Genomic DNA, 20433 nt, shown 5'->3' with positions numbered 1-20433 from the left:
TATCTGAGTAATACAGAATACAGAATATGGTTTTAAGTATCTGTAACTATTGAGATGTTGCATTACTGGCTGCTAATAAGTACATCTAAATCGTACTGGATTTATTGCTTCTTAGAGATTTAATATATTCATTATTTGTAGGATTCTGTTTAGAAGAAATTTCAGTTATAAACTTTTATTTATTGATATAAGTTTTATACATTACACACATATACTGTATTTCCCTAGTGTTATCTGTAGGTGTTAGTTGTTGAGATCTTATTGGGTATACTGTTCTATGCTTATGGAAACATAAAACCACAGAATACATACATATTATAACTAGCCTCATTGTCATGTTTATTCCTGTGTAATTAGATACTAACAATGAAAAAAGGTTAATGTTTTTTTTTTTTTTTAATCTTCTAAATAGCTCAGTCACTAAAGGAATTTGCAAGACTACTCATTGCAGTAGAAGAAGAAAGGAGGAGACTGGTAAGTCTGTTCCTCATTTCTTCAGAATAAAACTTTGTTTGGACATATTGAAAGAAAGGCCAGACTTCTGAATTAGACTTAGCCATACCAGACCCCATATTTGATACATGTAGTAAATGTTACAGAAAAGATTTCTGAGTATGATTATCAATTAGTGCTAATGATATATACCATTTCTGTTTATTTCATTTGTTCATCAGGTGTAAATTATATTCATTTTGTTTTCCGGTTAATTCTTTTGAGAACTAAAAATATTGAATTGTCATTAGAACCTATTCTGAGTAACCTCTAAATAACTTTAGTGTTATAATAAAGATACATTCTAAGTATTAAAGACAATTTATAGAAGGAGCAAGTAATTCCTTCTTCAAAAGGTAACATTTCAGTTGGGTCTTAAAGGCTAGGAGGATCTTGGGTCTTCTGCTGGCTTGGAAGAGTGGGGAAAGCATTTCAGGTTGATGGATTAACTTAATGTGACAGTCTCACGGCATAGTTACTATAATACATTTATCCATTTACCTATTCAATTCTTGTACCCATTTTGTTAAAATTTCTGTGAAGGCCTCTGTCTATGACTTTGGCTTCCCATTTGTATATGGGAAAAGTAGTACATATTCCACAGGATTGTCATAAGCATTTGTAGCAGCACATGGTACTATGTGCCATTTACTGGCACATAGTAAATGTTGGTGGTAATAAAAATGTTGATCGTCACTTACAGTGAGGGTTCCAGCCTTGTTTAGAATGTCATCTTTATCACTGGCTTCACCATTCTATTGGGGAATTATATATACACATATGTATATAGTGCATTAAATGTGCGTTAAATGTGGTGTCATTCTGCTAATTAGATAAGGAGAACAGTTTCGGGAGGATGGCCTTGACTCAAGGAATATTGCCTGAGCTAAGGAAGAATCACACAATTATTACTTGGCAGTCATATAAATGAACTTGAGTAGAGTCCATAGGGTGGGAGAAAGTACTGTATATATTTGCAGAATAAGACAGATAGTTCTCAGAGAGTATTTAAGGATTGACTGGAAGTTTTGATCATAAGTGGGGTATAAGAGCTGGGCTAAAAAGTTTTGGTATGTTTTACAGAAGGGCAAAATTGCTAGTTATTGAAAAGAATAGGAAAATCAATGTGGGATTTAGGAGAGATTAATTTGGTGGCCATGTGAGATATAGATAAGGTGAGTCTCAGGATGACTATATTTTTTTAGGAAACATCAACCTACCATGGTCTGGTCCCAGTAGAGTGTAATCTGTGTTAGATACATATGAGCCATTATGGGACACTTACCCTTTCTGGGGGGACGGGGGATCAGAGAAAGCTTTTTTCATGGAGGGAAGTTTGATTGCAGTCTTAAGATTAAATTGTATACTTTTAAGTACTGTATTCATAATCTTCAGTCCAGTTTTATGAACTGTGCAATAGAAGTCCAAGTTTGATGGGGAGATGAGTAGGAGGTACCTTATGGCCCAGAGAGGAGCTGATGATGAAAATGGGAAAAAGTGGTTAGAGAGATGTGAAAATAGAGTTGTAAATGGTGTGGAAGCCAGGGGAATATACGATTCAGGGTTGAATGAGGTTATTATTCAAATCCTGTGCAAGTACTTCAGGAGAATGATAAGCCAGATAGCATGGGCTATAATTTTAGAAAATGTATTGAAGGAATATGGGAAAGTATGTTATAGTTTGTAGGAGTGAAAAGAGCCAAAGAAATGTGAGAGGAGTTTATAGAAATAGTTTAGAAAGCCAAGAGCAAGTTACATAAAAGAAAAGGGATTATGGTTAGCGATAATGAGCCATTGAAAGTGGACATCATAAATATGTCAAGGAAAGACTAATTGCCATGCTTTTGTAGATTTTTTTAACAATACCCAGAGCCATGGACTGAGCAGTAAGAACAGTTGGGAGGTCAGATTCAAGGGGTGAGTACAGAAGATGTGCTGGATTACAGGGACATGGATTTGTATAATATGAAAATGAGTATTGACTGAATACAGTAATAACTGATGCAGAAGGTTATTGATGGCCTTAAAAAGCAGAGGGCAAGCAGGACTACTTCACTATGTTGACAGTTCACTAGCAATAAAAGAAATTCTAAGATCAGGAAGTTGTGATCAGGAGTAGGGGTTGAAACATACTGAACTTGGCAGTGGAGTTGGTCCAGATAATGAAGAAGTTAAGATGTGGCTAAACAGGGAGACAGACTTTAGGAATCAAGAAGGCTAAGCTTAGAGGTTTGGATGTTTTATGAGCAGAATATTGAGGTCATCCAAAATGAAGACTAAAGAAAGGAGAGAGACCAACAAGAAGAAATGGCTGTGGAATGTGGTAGAATATCATATAGGAAGTGGAAATGGAGATTGAAACACTAGCTCTTAGTGTTTCAGACATCTTCATTTCTCCCTTCAGCCATGTTTCTCATGTTGGGGCAAGGAAGAAATTCTGCATTCATGAGTAAAGTAGTATTGCAGGTTTTGATTTCCTTACCTGTTGTTTCAGAGAAGTTCTGAAATAAAGAATGCAAAATAATGAAGCAAAATCTACAGATAAAAGCCTAATGGATTGCATGCCCCAAAAGATTATATAATAGTAGTTATTAAACACACAAATCTAAGTATTGGAATAAACACTTCCAGTTATATGATGTTACTACAACTGAAGGTATACCTATTAGCAGGTTATGTGCAAAGATGTGCTGAAGAATTTATTTTATTTTTTATTAAAAACATTTCTTTAAATGTTTATTTTTTGAGAGAGAGAGAGACAGACAGACAGAACACAAGCAGGGGAGGGGAAGAAAGAAAGGGAGCCCGAATCTGAAGCAGGCTCCAGGCTCTGAGCTGTCAGCACAGAACCTGACACAGGGGTCAAAGTCATGCTTAACCAACTTAGCCACCAAGGTACTCTTGAAGAATTTCTTTTAAAAATTAGTACTTCATTTAAGAAGTAGACTATTTTAAATGTACTAAAAGTATAAAGGAGTTCTGTATTTGATAGTTGTTTTTTTTCATGATAAGTCATGATTTATTTTATATTAATTGAATTTGGCCACAACTTAAATATGTTAGAACAGTGACTAAAAAATAAAATCACAAGAAGATGATAGAAGACACCTAGCAGTTTAAATAGATTCTCTCGTTTCCAGTGATTTACTGTACTTAATAAGATGAATACATCATCTAGGTAATCTAAAGGCTGTTTGCAGGGGCTCCTTGGTGGCTCAGTCAGTTAAGTGTACAACTTCAGATCACATCATGATCTCTCAATCTGTGAGTTTGAGCCCCGCGTTGGGCTCTGTGCTGACAGCTCAGAGTCTGGAACCTGTGTCGGCTTCTGTCTCCCTCTCTTTCTGCACCTCCCCCGCTCATGCTCTGTCACTCTCATTCTCTAAAAGATAAGTAAACATTAACAACAACAAAGTAAAGCCCGTTTTCAGGAAAAACACCCAAAGAAATTAGATTTTTTTTTTAATAAATGGGACCTCTTCTTAATTCCTTACTAATGAAGTATTGAGTTAAAAATTTCTGCTAAAGCAACTAAAAATGCAGTTTTAATGCAACAAGAAAGTGACTCAGAGACAAGAAGAAAATATCCACTTCAGAAACTTTTGAGGGTATAGTTTATCCTGTCTCTTACTTCCTACTGGGAAGACAGACTTCCATGATGCAATATTTTTCAATATGTTGACTGACATCTGCCATCATGTGGCTATGCAGGCACAGCTGTTTATTGACACAAATATAAGAAGTGATTTAATAGCCATTTGAGTGGTCTTAGTAAAATGTCTATTTACTTACAGTGAGGTTATTGGTATTGATTAGTGGCACGGGCTCTTTTTTTTAAGTGCATCTTTATTGAAAAGATTAAAATTTTTCCACATAGAATGCAGCACTTTAAGGATTAGAGATGTCCTAGATCATATGGCCTGTTGTAAGGACTCTGAGCCTGTCCCCAGTGCAAGGAGGAGCATCTAAGCCATATAAACTTTGTGGTAAGGTCTCTTTAGTTTTCATGTCACCATAGGAACCACCCTCATTACTTCAGATCACAGCTAACTTAGCTGTGCAAATGCTACCACTTTGGTCCAGGCTGTTCAAAATTAATTTGAATAAATACTAATATACCAAGAGAATGCCCTAGCAGGAAATGCTCATTGAGGCTTTATTGGCATTAAAGTACTGAATTTAACTTTTTTGCCTTCAGGCCCTCCTACCTGACATGCCCTCTATCTGTATTCCTGGAATTATACTCTACTCATCATTCTTTCCTTCTCAGTATGTACTTCCATGTTCTCTGCCCTCTATCCCCACTGGCTTTATTTCTACTCCTCTTAATGGTCTCTACAAGCTTCTTATGGACTCAGAAATTTTCATTGTCCTTTCCTCTGCCTTGAAGAGCCTTTCTCTGCCTTGTCCTTATTTATATTCTCTCAAGACTAATTCCATCTTGTCATTCACATGTGAGCCCAAATACTCCCCTGGGGGTCTGCACTTTTCATACAGCTTAAATTAGTCCCCTTTAATCCTTGTGTATTGTGACATAAATACCTGCTGTTACGGAGCTTGCATTCTACTGGGCAGACATTCAACAAATTATATCTGATGTGGAAGTGCTAAAAAGAAAAATAATGCAGCTGGTCAAGGGTACTGTGACTTACTGAGATAAAGAAGGAAACGGGGAGAAAATAGTTAAATTTTGAATCTACTTAGATGCCCACTGGGTATCTAAGTAGCTGTGTCTAGGGAGCATCTGAATATATGAGTCTGGAATTCAGGGGAACACATAAATTTTGAAGTTGTCAACCTGTAGAGGGAATTTAAAGCTATGGGAATGTATGAGATCACCCAGTCTGTGAGTGTGTAGACTGATGAGAAAAGGTGGGAAGATTGAGCCTTGAGGTGCCTTGAGTCCAGACTTTGGTCAGATGAGGTAGAATCAACAAAGGAGATTTTGATCAATAGGAGAACCAGGAGGAAGCTGTTTGGACAGCTTGCTCAAAGTCCAGTTTATTCATGTGGCTGTAATAGAGATGTGGGATGATAATAAATAGAAACATATAGTATGTGGACCCAGGGACTGCAGGGTTCTTCAAGATGGAGGGACCCCTATGTTGCTTCTCTCTCCCTTCCCTTATATTCTGGGTACTCTGAGTCCCTTACTTTGATGAATATGGGGTGTTTGTGTAGCAGTACAGACTTTTTCCTTAGCTATATTTTTGTCACCAACTGAGGAAGCCATAGCTTCAGAATAGTTTAGCCAATGTTTATCTTGAAGAATTTGTACAGATGAACTTATTTCTTATAGTTTTCATTTTGATTAACATAAGAAACTTCTTTTTTCCCCACCATTAACATCTACAACATTCATATTTGATCTGTGTAAGTTACAAATTTTGCTTTAGGTTTCCCAGGATTTATGTTCATTCTATTCACCGCTCCGATCAGTCTTTTTAATCCTTGTCTACTGGAAGTATTTTCCTGAAATTGGCTCGGTGTCTGGGTATTATTTTAGGAACAAAAAAAAAAAATCATGAAGGTCAGGGAGGGGAAATTTACAACCTTAAGAGTAATTTCTTTTATAAGAGTATTAAAGCCTCTGTATTCCTTTCTTACAATTTTTAAAAGTTTAAACAATCCAACATAAGGATTAATAGGGGTAAAATCAAAACTGGTCTTCGTTTCTCTTTTTATGTTCTAACAAAATTAGATCTTTATTCAAAAAGGAAAAAACTAACCCCTAATGTGAATTACTTGGGTATTAATACAAGATTTTGAGCTGGTATGAGTTTCAAGATATTTAAAAAATATGTGATGCCTAATACTTTAGACATATCTTATGTGGTTATTGAGCCCCTGAAATGTGTTAGTTATTAGGTGGTTTGCATTATATTTCTATTGGGAAGCACTGCTAAAGATAATAGTTGACCTGGAGTGTTTTCAAGGTACCAGGCACTGCTACAGTTACTTTATATTTTTAACTAATCTGTACAGAACCCTCTGAGGTGTATGTTATTAATATACCCATTTTAAAGAAGAGCAAACTCAAAGACACATAACTAATACGTGGTACTGTGAGGATTTAAACCCCATCTGTTGAGTTCCAGAGCCTTCACATAATCCATAGTGTTAAAAACTAAGACTCTATTTAATTAAAAGCTGCGTAATAACAATGGCAAATATGTATTGTTAACATAATATGTGAGATGCTCTGGTAAGTGTTTTAGGTATATTATTTTAATGTCTTTCAAAATTTAGGGAAGAACACAGGCATTATATATTTTGAAATTAGATTAATTTTCAAAATTTTCATCATAATTAAAGAGGCATATATTTCAGCAAAAACTCAATCCATCAATCAATTGACATTTCCCATGTCATATTCTGGCATGTGGGAGTCAAAAATACGCAATAAACCTATTTAAGTCCCATCCCCCAACCTTCCTACCAGCAACCCCATGCCCATCACCATCCCCCAATCTCCCTACCAGCAACCCCATTCCCATCACCATCTTTGAATCACAGATTCATGGAATTGGAGAATGTTTTATTTTATTAAAATTTTTTTTAACGTTTTTATTTATTTGTGTGTGTGTGTGTGAGAGAGAGAGAGAGAGAGAGAGAGAGAGAGAAGCAGCGTGAGCAGGGAAGAGTCAGAGAGAGAGGGAGACACAGAATCTGAAACAGGCTCCAGGCTCTGAGCTGTCAGCACAGCCCATTGCGGGGCTTGAACCCATGAACTGATGAGATCATGACCTGAACTGAAGTTGGATGCTTAACCGAGTGAGCCACCCAGGTGCCCCTGGAGAATGTTTTAAATGTCAAAAATTACATGTCCTTATTTCCCTTGATTAAAGATGATTTCCTTTATTTAACCTTTTGGCATAAATTTCATAGTGCTTAGTTACCAAATTCAGAAAAAGAGAAGGTGGTTGTTGAGAGTTATCAACATTAACCATTTCTCAGGTTGTTTGACTTACTTTTAGTTCATTAGACAAGTCTAAGAGAAATAAACTTTTTTTGAGTAAAATTCATTAATTTAGTCTGAAGGACTTGAATAGGTAATTGCTAGAATTTCAGAAAATCCTTAACAGTGTTCATAATTGGGAATTAACGTCTTTTGATTTTAAACTGAAAAAGACGTGGGACACTTAACAACTGGAAATGTCTGTCAAAATTCTAAAAATTTCTCTTAGTAGGTATTATACAGTGGTCTCTTAGTAGGTATTATACAGCCTGGCAGGCTGCTTTTTATCAGTTTTGCTGCTTGTTGACATTTCTATCCCAGAGTATAAGAAAGGGGAATAAGAGATAAATCTCAGACTTGATGGTCATGTTCTGTATTAGCTCTTGAAAAAGAATACTTGGAAGGAAGATTGTATTTTCCTGTGTAAGATTAAGATTTGTATGCAGTTAGAAGTACTGCTGTCATGGCTAGCAGTCAGTGAAATTAGCTGGTGCAAATTTACAAGTTTATTTATATTTTGGTATATCAGTTTCACTAATACCTGGGTATGATTTGTGAGTGTGAGTGTGTGTGTGTGTGTGTGAGTGTGTGTGTGTGTGTGTGTGTGTCTTATGCCATTTCCACAGCTAATATTTCATGGGTATGTATCAAATTTCTAGATTTAAAGATTTGTAAATGAACACGTGATTCTAAGTATCTAATCTTTATATTTTCCTGTTTCCCAAGATCCCTTTATTTTCTTAAGATTAATCTTGACTGTATGGAAGGATTTAAAAGAAAACTTTTCCATCAGACAGTGGTATTTTAACAATTAATTTGAAATAGGACACTTGAATAAAAAACTTTTACATGTTTTCTCTGTCCAAATATAAACTGTAATTGAAGATTTCCTTTTTAGTTTTGTTACTTTGGCACGACTCTTTGGGTGTGAAGGTTTCTGCTGCTTAGGGCTGTCGCCGCCCACACAGGCTGCAGTGGCCTGCTGCTGGGACGTGCGCCTGCGCTGCCCATCTCCGTCCTCCCATCTCCAGTTCCTACATCTTCCGGCCTCTGCTTTGTATCCCAGGAGTCTATAGCCTTCTTTACTTTGGAATCGTATCATTACACATCATGTTGAAATCTATTTTTACCTTTGCATTTTCAAAAATACCTTTACTCTAATGTCGGCCCTTGTTTTTCAGTGGGAAACGGGGATGTGCTAGTTTTCATTATACTTATAAACCATGTTCTGATTTTTTTTTCAATAGGAAGTACAAAGATACTTTGATAGGATACAAGGTAAAATGTATATAAAAATCATTGTGTAACCATCCCACAAAAGTTATTTAAGGCCTGGATGGGGGAGGGGGGCATTTTATTTTAAAGGGCAGAGAAAATAAACCTAAGTGTACATAACGTAGACTAGAAAAACATTGGTAAAAGATATCATAAAGTGAAATTTCAATAACATAACAAAGCTAATGGTTGGAAAATATTAGGTGACAAACCAAGGAGATACTCAGAAATAAGAGACTGAGGTATTCTTCAGCGAGCAGAATGTTTTTGTCCTTGTTTGTAATTAAACCATAGTCATAGTGTTCATGTACTACTGAAGAAGTTACAAATTTAATTACCATCAGAAGAAATCGGAATGAAAGCTTTTTCTTAAAATTTTGAGATAATTATAAATTCACACATAATTACTAAGACTAATACAGAAATCCCATGTATTCTTTACCCAATTTCTTCTAATGGTAACATTTTATAAAAGTAAGTATAACAACTTATTAATATTTTACTGAAAGTTATAATACTGATCAAAAATAAGAAATTATTCAGAAACTTGCCATTTGTCTTAGACAAGAATTTATAATTAAAACACAAAAGTTTGACTTAGTGGATTCTTACTAAGATGCCTTGTGTTATTTCACATTGCGATTTGTTATTTGTGTGTCACCCATTACATTCATTTGCAAGGCAAATAGTCAATTGACAGGGAAGACACTGAGGTATTTCATTTACCTGTGGGCAATACTCTGTTGCATGTGATATTCTGGAGCAGCTAGAATAATAGACTCTGAGGTCTCCAAGAGTCTTTTTGCCTTTCATTTCTTTGTCAGCTTCATTCTCTTAGCTTCTTTCACAAGGTGAGTCCTAAACTTTGCCACTATACCTTGCAGAAGTTCTGTCTGGAGAGGGCCTGTCTAATTTCCCATAGTAAAGTAAAAAACAAAACAAAACAAAACAGAACTTTAAAATGAGCTCTGATCAGCGCAGCCCAGGTCACTAAAAGACCCTTGACCTAAGGCTAAGGGGACCCAAGGCTGAGGGTATGCTGCATGTGTTCCTCTGAATAACAGGTCTATTTTCAGACACAAGGGAATTATTGTGATTTGGAAATTACCCAACTCTTACATATTACAGCATAGTAATGACCTTAAGAAATTCCCAGTTAACATTGTCATGTGAACAGAATACTATGGCCGTGAATTGTGTCTGAAATTTTACAGGAGTTAGAAAATGCAATGTTCATTCATCCAAACATTAGAAACTTTCACTTTAAAAATCAATAGAGGAGGATGTACACTATTCTGGTTTAAATTCGATATTGTTTTGGAAGGCCCAAGTCTGCGGAGTAAAATAAAACCAACGGCATAAAACAGCTCTGAGTTAATTTTGTTTATTTCATCGTATCATTTATTGATGTGATTATCCCACATAGAAAATTCTAAATCTACAAAGAACTTATTAGAAATAAGAGTCTATCTAGGTTTATAGTTATAAATTAGATTGTTGTACACCACCACACATTCTCACATTTCAACAAAAGAACAAGCTACCTAAGAATAGCTCAGCAAAAGATGTGCAGGACTTTTGTGTATGAAATTACAAAGCTTTATTTTATAATATTAAAGGAGAACTAAATAGAAAAAAAATACAATGAGTCTGTTAAAAAGAATGATTTTAGCCCACTGTGCTAGACAAGAGGCCAGAGAATTTACTGTAACAACCCAACTTACAGAAATTTGATTAACTCATTACTAGTGTAGTGGTAAACCACAGGCTGCTCCTGAAGATAGTATATTTCCTTTTTTCATTTGGAAAATGTGGTTACCCTATGAAGACCTCACTTTAACCATATTTCCAGATTTCTGCCAGACTTTTGGATCTCTAAGATAATTTCAGCAATACAAACACTGTTCGAAAAACTAAGGTACTCTTCATTTGTATAACCATATCTAACTACTTTCTGGTGACAGAAAAGTGCTCTACATAGTAATTACTGTATTTCTATTTAAGTCTCTCATGTCAAAATAAGATTTCCCCACTGATCTGGAACTTTTCATTTTTTTTCACTTTATATTTTACCCACTGTGTAATTTCTGCTCACCACATATAACAATACTACTTAAGCAATGAAAATAAAGTACATTTTCCACAAGTCAGCATGAAACCAGAGTGCAAAGTTCGGAAAGTCTCAGTTCTGGGGAATTGTTGACATCAAATAAAGCCCTAAGGTCCTCACAGTTTTGTTTTGTTTTGTTTTGTTTTATAAATGAAGAATGTTCTGCATTTCCCAAAGTGTAAAATGGATACCATCATAATGTGTTTTAATGTGTATTGGATAAAGAACAACTCTGGATTTAACAGAAATTATTGCCTTGGAGGAAGCTTAGTAAAAGAAGTGGATCAGTTTATAAAATGTGGGACATGGATATGGCCAAAATCATGGAAGTAGTATGTGAGGGAGTGAAATTTGGGAATCCATGGAGTAGGTGTGATCTATATGTTTTAAACGTCTTTGGTTTTGAGTGTCTTCTGTGACTGTATACTCTGTTAAACATTGTCAACAGCTGCCTCCATGTTTAATACCTCCTTTGTGGAATTTACATTAAAAAAATAAACTATTCCCCAAAACTATCTGGTTTCTTTTTAGTTTCTCCTGAAAGAATAAGCATTCAGAGAGTGAACACATTAATGATAGGTTAAACCAGATTCTACTTACATCTTATGCTGAAAGATTGAAGCTCTCAATTGTAGAACTTAGGTATCTTTATAGCAAAGCAGTGTAGACCAGTACACATAGCATAGTTTCATTTTTATTTATAAAACAAAACATGTGTAACTTTCTGTATTGGTATCTTTCCCAACTATTTCAATAATTTATTCAAATATATATTGCTTTTCTTCAGGAGCCCAGAATAGAGCTGTGGGCAAAATATTCCTGTCTTCTAGTTGGCAGAGACAGACATACCAAGTAAATGAGTCAGTAAGACAGTACCTTTTACTCTGGAAATCTGGAAAAAGGAAGATAAAGGAGGATATGTTTTAATGTGTTTTAATGGTGTGTTTTAATGGTGTTAAGTGTGTAATTGGAGGGGTAGTTATGATCTAGTGTAGGGTGGTCAGGGAAGGCCTCAGTGATTAGTGTCATTGAAGCAGAGACCAGACAAAAGAAAGAGCAGTTAGTTCTCTAATAATTTAAAAAAATTAATTATTTAAAAAATAATTTTAAAAATCTCTAAAAATTTAAAATATATATATATTTTTTAAAAAGTTTATTTATTTTTTATTTATTTATTTAAAGGCTTATTTTTAAGAGAGATCAAGTGGAGAGGGGCAGAGAGAGGGTACAGAGGATCTGAAGCAGACTCTGTGCTGACAGCCATGAGCTTGATGTGGGGCTTGAACTCACAAGCCACAAGATCGTGACCTGAGCTGAAGTGGGACACTCAACCAACTGAGCCACCCAGGCTCCCCTGTTTATTTATTTTGAGAGAGAGAAAGTGGGAGAGGGGAAGAGAGAGAGGAGAGAGAGAATTCCAAACAAGCTTTGCGCTGTCAGTGCAGACCCAGGGCTCGATCTCACAAAGCCTGAGATCATTACCTGAGCTGAAATCAAGACTTGGACACTTAACTGACTGAGCCACCCAGGCACCCCAGAAGTGCTTTTACAGTAGCTCACACAACTTAGTAGCAAATGCAAAGACCCTGAGGCTGGAGAGTGTTTTGTGAGTATTTAAGGAACAGCAAAGAAACCAATGTAGTTCAAGCTCAGGAGCAAATGGGGAAGTGGGAAGAGAGAAAGCAGGATGGGGTGGAGTGATGGGGGCATGTGAAGAGTCTTTAGGGCCCTGCAAGAAACTGGTCTTTTGCTCTATGGAAGGGTCTTTCAGGAAATGGGTGGCATGAACATGATGCAGAATTTTAAAGGATTACCTTAAGTGTTGTGTAATATAGAGCATAGAGGACAAGGCTGAATATTTATCTCCTAACTGGGGATATGAGTCAGGATGCTATTTTAGTTATTCCATTAGGTAAGAGTCCATGGTGACTTACACCAGGGTGAAAGTGGTAGAGGTGATCAGATTCTGGGCTTATTTTATAGGTAATAGCAGTAGGATTTGCTGATTGATTAAAAATGGATTGTGGAAGAAATGGGGCAGTTATGCTTCATAGGAATGGTTCCTCCACCTTGGCACGATAGACATTTGGAGCCAGTTAAATCTTTGTTAAGGAGTTCTGTCCTGTGCATTGCAGCATGGTTAGCGATATCCCTGGCCCCTACACTCTTCATGTATCTCTCACAACCCTTCCACCCCCCACCACCACCACGTTATAACAACCAAACATGTCTTCAAACATTTTGTCCCTTAGGGGGCAAAGTCGACCTGCTGAAAACCACTTCTCAGGCATTTGTCCTAATGGGGATCCTCAGATGGAATGGTCAGTGGTGGCGGACAGTGGTATGTGTGGTGGCTATTCTCAGGAATTTCATTTCAGACATTTTAAATATTAGATAGGCAGCTGGCACTGTCACAGGAAATCAGGGCTATAAACGAAATGTGGAGGTCATCAATGTATAAGTGGTGTTTAAATTCACTTTTGAGGTTAGATGAGATTATGCTGAGAGTGAGAGTAAGTAAAGTGATGAGGTTTAATTGACAAAATTATAAATATGTAAAGAACTTTGCATTAATGATTCCATGAAGAGAATACCTAAGAGTAACATTAACAACTTTGTGTTTTTCAAAAATTGCAGCAAAATACACATTATTTAACTTACCATCTTACCCATTTTTAAGTGTACCGCGCAGTAAATATATTCATTATTTTGCAGCCCATCTCCAGAACTTTATCATCTTACAAAACTGAAACCCTGTGCCCGTTAAACAACTCCCCAATTCCCCTCCCCTCAAGCCCTAGCTGCCACCATTCTCCTCTCCTATTTCTATGAGTTTGATTACTCTAGATACTTTATGTAAGTGGAATCATACAGTATTTGTCTTTTTGTGACTGGCTTTTTTCACTTAGCATAATGTCCTCACAGTTTATCCATGTTGTAGCATGTGTTGGGGTTTCTTTCCTTTTTAAAACTGGATATTAATTCTGTGTATATAGGTGTATCTCACATTTTGTTTATCCATCTATCTGATGATGGATACTTCGGTTGTTTGCACCTTTTTGGCTATGGTGAATAATGCTGCTATGAATGTGGTTGTGTAAATATCCCTTTGAGACCCTGCTTTCCATCCCTTTCAATCTTTTGAGGAACCACCATGCTGTTTCCCCTACATTCCCACCAGCAGTGCACAAGATTCCAGTTTCTCTTCATCCTGCCTAATATATACCCTAATTCTGTTTCCATATTTTTTGATAGAAGCTATCCTAGTGGGTGTGACAGCTTTAGGGTTTAAATTTGCTTTTAGATGTGGTTGGGGTGGGCGAGGATATATGTGCTTTGTATCCATGAAGGTTAACAGACAATGAATGTTTTAAAGCAACAGGAAGCTGTTTCAGAATACACTGATGAAGAACATCCTTGTTTGGGCAAAAAATGTCAAGACATCAACCTTTTTATACTATCTGTTTTAAATTGTTAAATGATCCAAAACAATGATTGTAGTGGGAACAAGAGTGTAATCTAAGGTATGTGTATACAGTGGATAATTCAGTCATTTGAAGGTTCATTATTTTAACTGGAAAGAGTTAGTTAACAGTAATTTTCTTTACCTTCTATTCTTTTCAGACAAATGTTTAAAAGGTTGTACTGCCAGCTTCAGAAAATGAGAATAGTTTGATATTTACATGCAAACTTCTCTTTGTTTTGTAACTGAGGCTTGAAAGGAGGTAAGATGAGACACAGTGGGGGATGATAAAACTGGGAGTTTAGGCAGCTTCGCAGGGTCTGATCATTGCCTGGTTGAGCATGTGGTAACATGTAGAAGGCTAGGCCTAGAACAAAAGAAAGATAAAGTCTACAAGAGCAGTAACTATTACACAACACTGGCAGATTCCCACACTGTCAAAGCCTCAGGATGTCTGTCTCATCAAAAGTGAATCAGGCAGTGGGTAGAGATGTGGGGCCTGGCACTCCAGTCATTTACAGTTGGAAGAGAGTAGGATTCTCAACCTGGGACTATTGACACATAGGGCAAAGTAACTCCTTACTGTGGAGAACTGTCTTGTGCATTGGAGGATGTTCATCATCCTTGTCCTCCACCCACTAAATACTGATGGGAGACCTCTGCCCCAGTGCCCCCAGGGGCATATCCCCAGTGGGATATCTCTAGATATTGCTGGATATCCCAAGCTGAGAAACCCTGGACCCATGTGTTTACTGGGGGCCCATGTCTAGTTAATCTGGTAGGGTGTCCCTTAACATTATCTGACTTACGTTAACTGTGGGTACTTACTGGTCTTTTAGACTTAATAAGCTTTCAAGAAAGGGGTGGCTTCCTTAATACCTCATGTTGTTTTTGATACTAAGTTGAAGCTCAGGAAATGGTTGCTGAATTTAATACAGGTGAAATCTATTTGTGTATTAAGTAATGTTGCTTAGCCCCTTCTGTATGTCAGACACTGTGTTCAGCATCTCTGCATTCTCTTACTTAATACTCACATCCACTATATGAACTAAGTTCTATCATCTTACTTTTATAAATGGAAACACTGGTGCCCACCTATGTTTAAAAGTAGCAGAATTGAGAAACCAACCTGTATCCAGAAGTGCAGCTCTAAACCACACACTGCTATACTGCTTTTCCACTTGTCTTCATCCCCAACAATGCACAGGGCATTGCATGAGGTCTTTGGTAATTGAGTAGATAGTTCATAGAACCAAACTAATATTATAACCATCTGTCTGTGGGAATGTCATCAGAATTCCAGCTTGGCATGCCATTGATTGCTTACATGAAGCAATTTCATAAGTTACAAACCATTCATATTGGCTTCAGTAGACTTAGAACAGGTCTAGCATGGGATGACCACAGGAAAGGAGAATTATATTGCATGGAAAAGGCTAAAAATGCCTGCCGATTTACCCCTTAATGTGCTTCTTCCTGTTCCTGCCATCCTCCTTCCTCTAGAGTTATCTAATTCACTTTAATATTGTTAGCTTCTTGGCCAGGCCGGGGCCAGCATGCGTAAATACAGTCACCTATTAACCCATTATCCACCCATTGTCCTTGTCATCTGATGGCCTCTGTACTATGAGAGATATCATAGCGAATGAGTAAGAGACGTATTCTCTCCTTAGGTGCTGAGTTATTGGTGGAGATGTATATAAATAGCATCAGTGATGCACCAACTGATGGAAGTAGAAAAGCTGCACAGTAAAGTGTTAGGGAGTTCAGAGGGAGAAGTTACTTTTAGTTGGAAGGATGTGGAAAGGCTTTGTGGAGGAGGTAGCTTTGTAACAGGTCTTTAATTATATATGCCAGCCACAACAGGTAGAGAAGGAAATGTCAAGTGACAGAGGTGAAGTATAGGGAGAAAAGGACTGTTTGACTGAGCTTCCTGTTCCTCAGGTGAGTGTTGGAAAATGTATTCCTCCAAAAGGACAAAATTAATTGTGCTTTTGTAAATTAGAGCTTGTTTGTAAACAGGAAAATCCAAGGTCGACTGATAAGTCCTGTGTGCTATGGTACAAGTTCAAGGTGCTATGGTTCTTTGGTTTGTGGGAAGTTTTGTCTGGTTGGGAATATCTGAGAAAGCTGAGCCTTGATAGTTTGGAAGGACTTTAGCCAGACCATATACAGCATCCATTTATATTTCTTTGGAAGGTTTTAAAGAGCTTTCCAAAGATGAAAGAAACTTGAACTCAAATCATTCCTTAGGAAAACTATCTCCATTTTAAGAAGGCAAACAAATTGTTAAGTGATTACTATAGCTAATGAATCAGTTTGTGCTAAGTTAAATTGGTGATATTGCATACTAGTATAGTATTTTAGTTTTTTTTAATGTTTTTTATTTATTTCTGAGAGAGAGAGAGAGAGAGAACGTGAGCAAGGGAGGGTCAGAGAGAGAGGGAGACACAGAATCTGAAGCAGGCTCCAGGCTCTGAGCTAGCTGTGAGGACAGAGCCTGACGCGGGGCTCGAACCCACGAACTGTGAGATCATGACCTGAGCCGAAGTCGGACACTTAACCGACTGAGCCACCCAGGCGCCCCTATAGTATTTTAGTTTTATTTTAATCTATCCATGTTCCATAATAATTAGAAACTAAGCATAGTTTGATGTTTTTTCAGTAGGTAGAGACTTAGAGTGGTTTCTTTGTTACTTTTGTAATTTATTGCTGGTTACATCTTCAGTTTTGAAATATAAATGTAGCTGTTAATTTCAGTATTGGTCCAGTGCATAAAATTCACTTTAAGATTTCCAGGAATGTGTTGTAACAAACATACCTATGTCTGTGTTTTGGAACAGAACTATTTTTGATTAACCATCCATCATTAGGTTTTGTTTTTGTTTTTATTTTTATTTTATTTTTTTAATGTTTTTTTTTTTTTTAATTTATTTCTAGGAGAGAGAGAGAGAGAGAGTGTGAGCAGGGGAGGGTCAGAGAGAGAGGGAGTCACAGACTCTGAAACAGGCTCCAGGTTCTGAGCTAGCAGTCAACACAGAGCATCACACGGGGCTCGAGCCCACGAACCACGAGATCATGACCTAAGCAAAAGTCGGATGCTTAACCGACTAAGCCACCCAGGCGCCCCTTGTTTTTATTTTTAAATTAAGTGTTTTCCTTTCCAGCTCTCTGGAGAGATGTAAGAAAAGGATCTTACATAGCCTTGGGGTAAGGCTTACTGTCTACTTCTATAGAAAAGCCCAATGTAAACATGAAACATTTAGAAAACACTGATTTGTTGAACCATGATAGAAGTACAAAAAGGGGATCCTGGACATGGAGAGAGATGGGTATGGAATGAAGTACTCAGACTTTGTGGTAACCTGAACTGTGTAGGATTTGCTTTGAAAAGAGTTGATCCTAAAATCCTTCAGGTGGGAGGAGCCAAGGCCCTGAGTAAGCCTGGAACCTACTGATATACTAAAGAGATTTGTCTCCTGGCACAAAGTGTGGGCAAGGGAAAGAAATAGGAAACATGACTAGAGTAAGACTTCTTTATTATGTAGTTTGGAAATGCTATCTCCCACTTTCCAGATAATTGAGTTTCAAGTGCTGGTAAACTGTAGAGGGAAAGAAGGAGTTTGACTTTTGGCAGACTGTTCAAAATGATGAAGAATCATCCCGCTGTTCTATCAGTAGGAGTAAAATGCTGCTGTAAAACAGTTCTTGTGTGCCTAGACAAGTCATATTCCCTACCCTATGCCCTCAAAAAAAAGAAAAAAAGGTAAAAAGTAAAAGAAAACCAATGAGGCAGCAGACATCTTCTCTATTTTATTGCCTTTTTAAAAACTCAACTTACTTGTCTTTTTCACTAACTTCTTTTTCTTTTTTTAAAAAATGTTCTTTATTTATTTTGAGAGAGAGAGAAAGAGAAAGAGTGGGGGAGGGACAGAGAGAGAGAGGGAGAGAGAAAGAATACCAAGCAGGGTGCACACCGTCATCGCAGAGCCCGACATGGGGCTCAATCTCATGAATGGTGAGATCATGCCCTGAGCCTAAATTAAGAGTTAGAGGCTAAACTGACTGAGCTACCCTAGGACCCAATTTATTTTTCTACTTAATATTCTCTTCCTATGTGTTTACATTTCCTTTCAATGTACTTTGAAGCAACACTTTATTATAATGGAAATATCTTGAGTGATTTTTTGTCTATGTATTCATTCTTATTTTACCTTAATCAAAGCCACATTCTTCAGTGGTAAATGATGAGTTTATTTCTAGTGACTCTAGATTTAAATAATTTCTGGAGCAGAAATTCCATTTTTCTCATTTATTAATCTAGATAAATACTGCTACCAATGTGAACATTCAGTGACGTCCTTGAAGTATAGAAATGTATGAATAAAACATTCATTTGTGTAAAGTTGTTTAACCATTTGCCCAGAGGTAATCCTTCTATAGGACTGAGGTAGGATCAAAATCTCTGTCTAGAGGGTGACATTTGATACTCATGGAGTTGAGGATACAATTCACTACTTACATAGACTACAACTGTTTTCAGTAATTTGGCTCTGGAATAAAACTTGGAATTTCCTTAAAGCATAACCTTACCTCAGTTTCAGCTTATTTATAAATTTTAGGGTGTATCTTTAGAATTAGGAATTTCTGATTGTTGAATATTTCTCAGTGTTTTTTGCCATTTACTTTTCTAACATCATTGCACAGATACATTTCTCTTGAATCACTGGTGGATTGTAAGGGTGTGAGGGGGATAAGTACATCAAGTTTTTAGTCTCCTTTTATAATAGTAATAAGTAAAACTGATTACTATTAATTTCAGTGTCATTTCCACAATTCCATAGCTTTTCATGTTAAAACAGAATAGAACATTAGTTAATTGTATCTTCCAAATTTCCTTCTGAAAACTCTTCATCCTTCAATTTCCTCAGCCATAGTGGAAATGACTGAATTATTCCTGTGCTGTTTGTAAGTTGTAGTGATTTAATATGAAAGACTTCCAGATGTTTTCAGAGGAACGATCTTCTATCATTATAAAATGCTTTGCTCTGTGCCCATGTGGACTGTGTGGTCTCATTCGACATTGTGTACAGTTTTCTTTTTTTCCAACAGAGCAGTTTTGCAGTTCACAAATGTAATTTTTTATGACCAGAGGGTGGGAAATCATTAGATAATTTAGTAGCAACAGAAACTAACTTCCAAGAATGAATTAACATCTTCATCTGTGCATACCAGTCTCTGATACAAAAACTAGGCATCATTTTGGTTAGCCAAGAGTGAATGAGGGTGAAGGATGATGGTAGAAGTGGAGTGCTTGCTGGTCTTCTCATTTGATACAGGAGGAGCCTAGCATCCAGGTAGGTGAGAGGGGAGTAGTAGCCATGACTAGAGACACCAATTTTCCAACTCTGATTTTTAGTCTGGTGACCTCCCCACTATACTATACCATTTATTTCAAAGCTCTGTTTTTCTTCCTAGCACACTATACTATAGCTAATTAATTTTAAGCCCAGATTGTAAGTAGGGTTATGCTGAAATCTTTTTGATGAAGGAAAGAATTAGAAACCAACATATTTCTTTTATGCCAAGAAGTGCAGTTTGTTTCAGTTAATTAGTTGTTGTTGTTGTGTTTTTCTGTTTTGTCTTTGTTTTTACTGTAAAACTTAAATAAGATCTTGCCTTGAAAGAGAACTTGGAGAGTTGTTTCTTTTGTTCTACCTTTTCTGCAGGCGTTTTTGAATTGATCGTGGACTACCTCTTGCTTAAGAGGCTTCTTTTTCAGAGCTGTCTTAAACTCAGCAGACAGCAAGACAATAGATTTTCTTCCTTAGTTGGCTTTCCTCCACCAAATTTATGTGATTGAGAAACTAACACCACATATGGTTCAGCTTTACATCACAGAGGCTGTGTCTGCTTAAGGCCTGCAATTCCCTAGTGTCTTCATTGGCTCAAACCCCCAAATCACCATTTTAATCCAAGTATTACTAGAGGGAGTATTTTCTTTGGAGTGTTCTACAAGCCCTTGAACTAAGCAACAGCCAGTGAAGTCTGATATTTTTCTAACAAGAAAAAGTCTGTTTTATTAACTCTTAATTTAGGAGTCATGCAGGCTTTCCGTGTAAAATATTGAGATTA

General features: G+C 36.8%; 1 protein-coding gene across 1 annotated transcript in view; it reads left to right on the top strand.

Annotated features, from left to right (window-relative positions):
- The window catches only part of ARHGAP42 (Rho GTPase activating protein 42), a 268642-nt gene that overhangs the window by 92846 nt on the left and 155363 nt on the right, over window positions 1-20433 (top strand). Inside the window, exon 3 of the mRNA XM_039221800.1 lies at window positions 413-474. Within this exon, the coding sequence (XP_039077731.1) occupies window positions 413-474 (62 nt within the window). The remainder of the gene's footprint in view (window positions 1-412; window positions 475-20433) is intronic.

Source organism: Hyaena hyaena, unplaced genomic scaffold, assembly GCF_003009895.1.
Source record: "Hyaena hyaena isolate Hyena2069 unplaced genomic scaffold, ASM300989v1 scaffold_1018, whole genome shotgun sequence".
NCBI lineage: Eukaryota > Metazoa > Chordata > Mammalia > Carnivora > Hyaenidae > Hyaena > Hyaena hyaena.
Note: the sequence above shows the minus strand (reverse complement) of the source record. Positions and strands in the feature narration are given on the sequence as shown.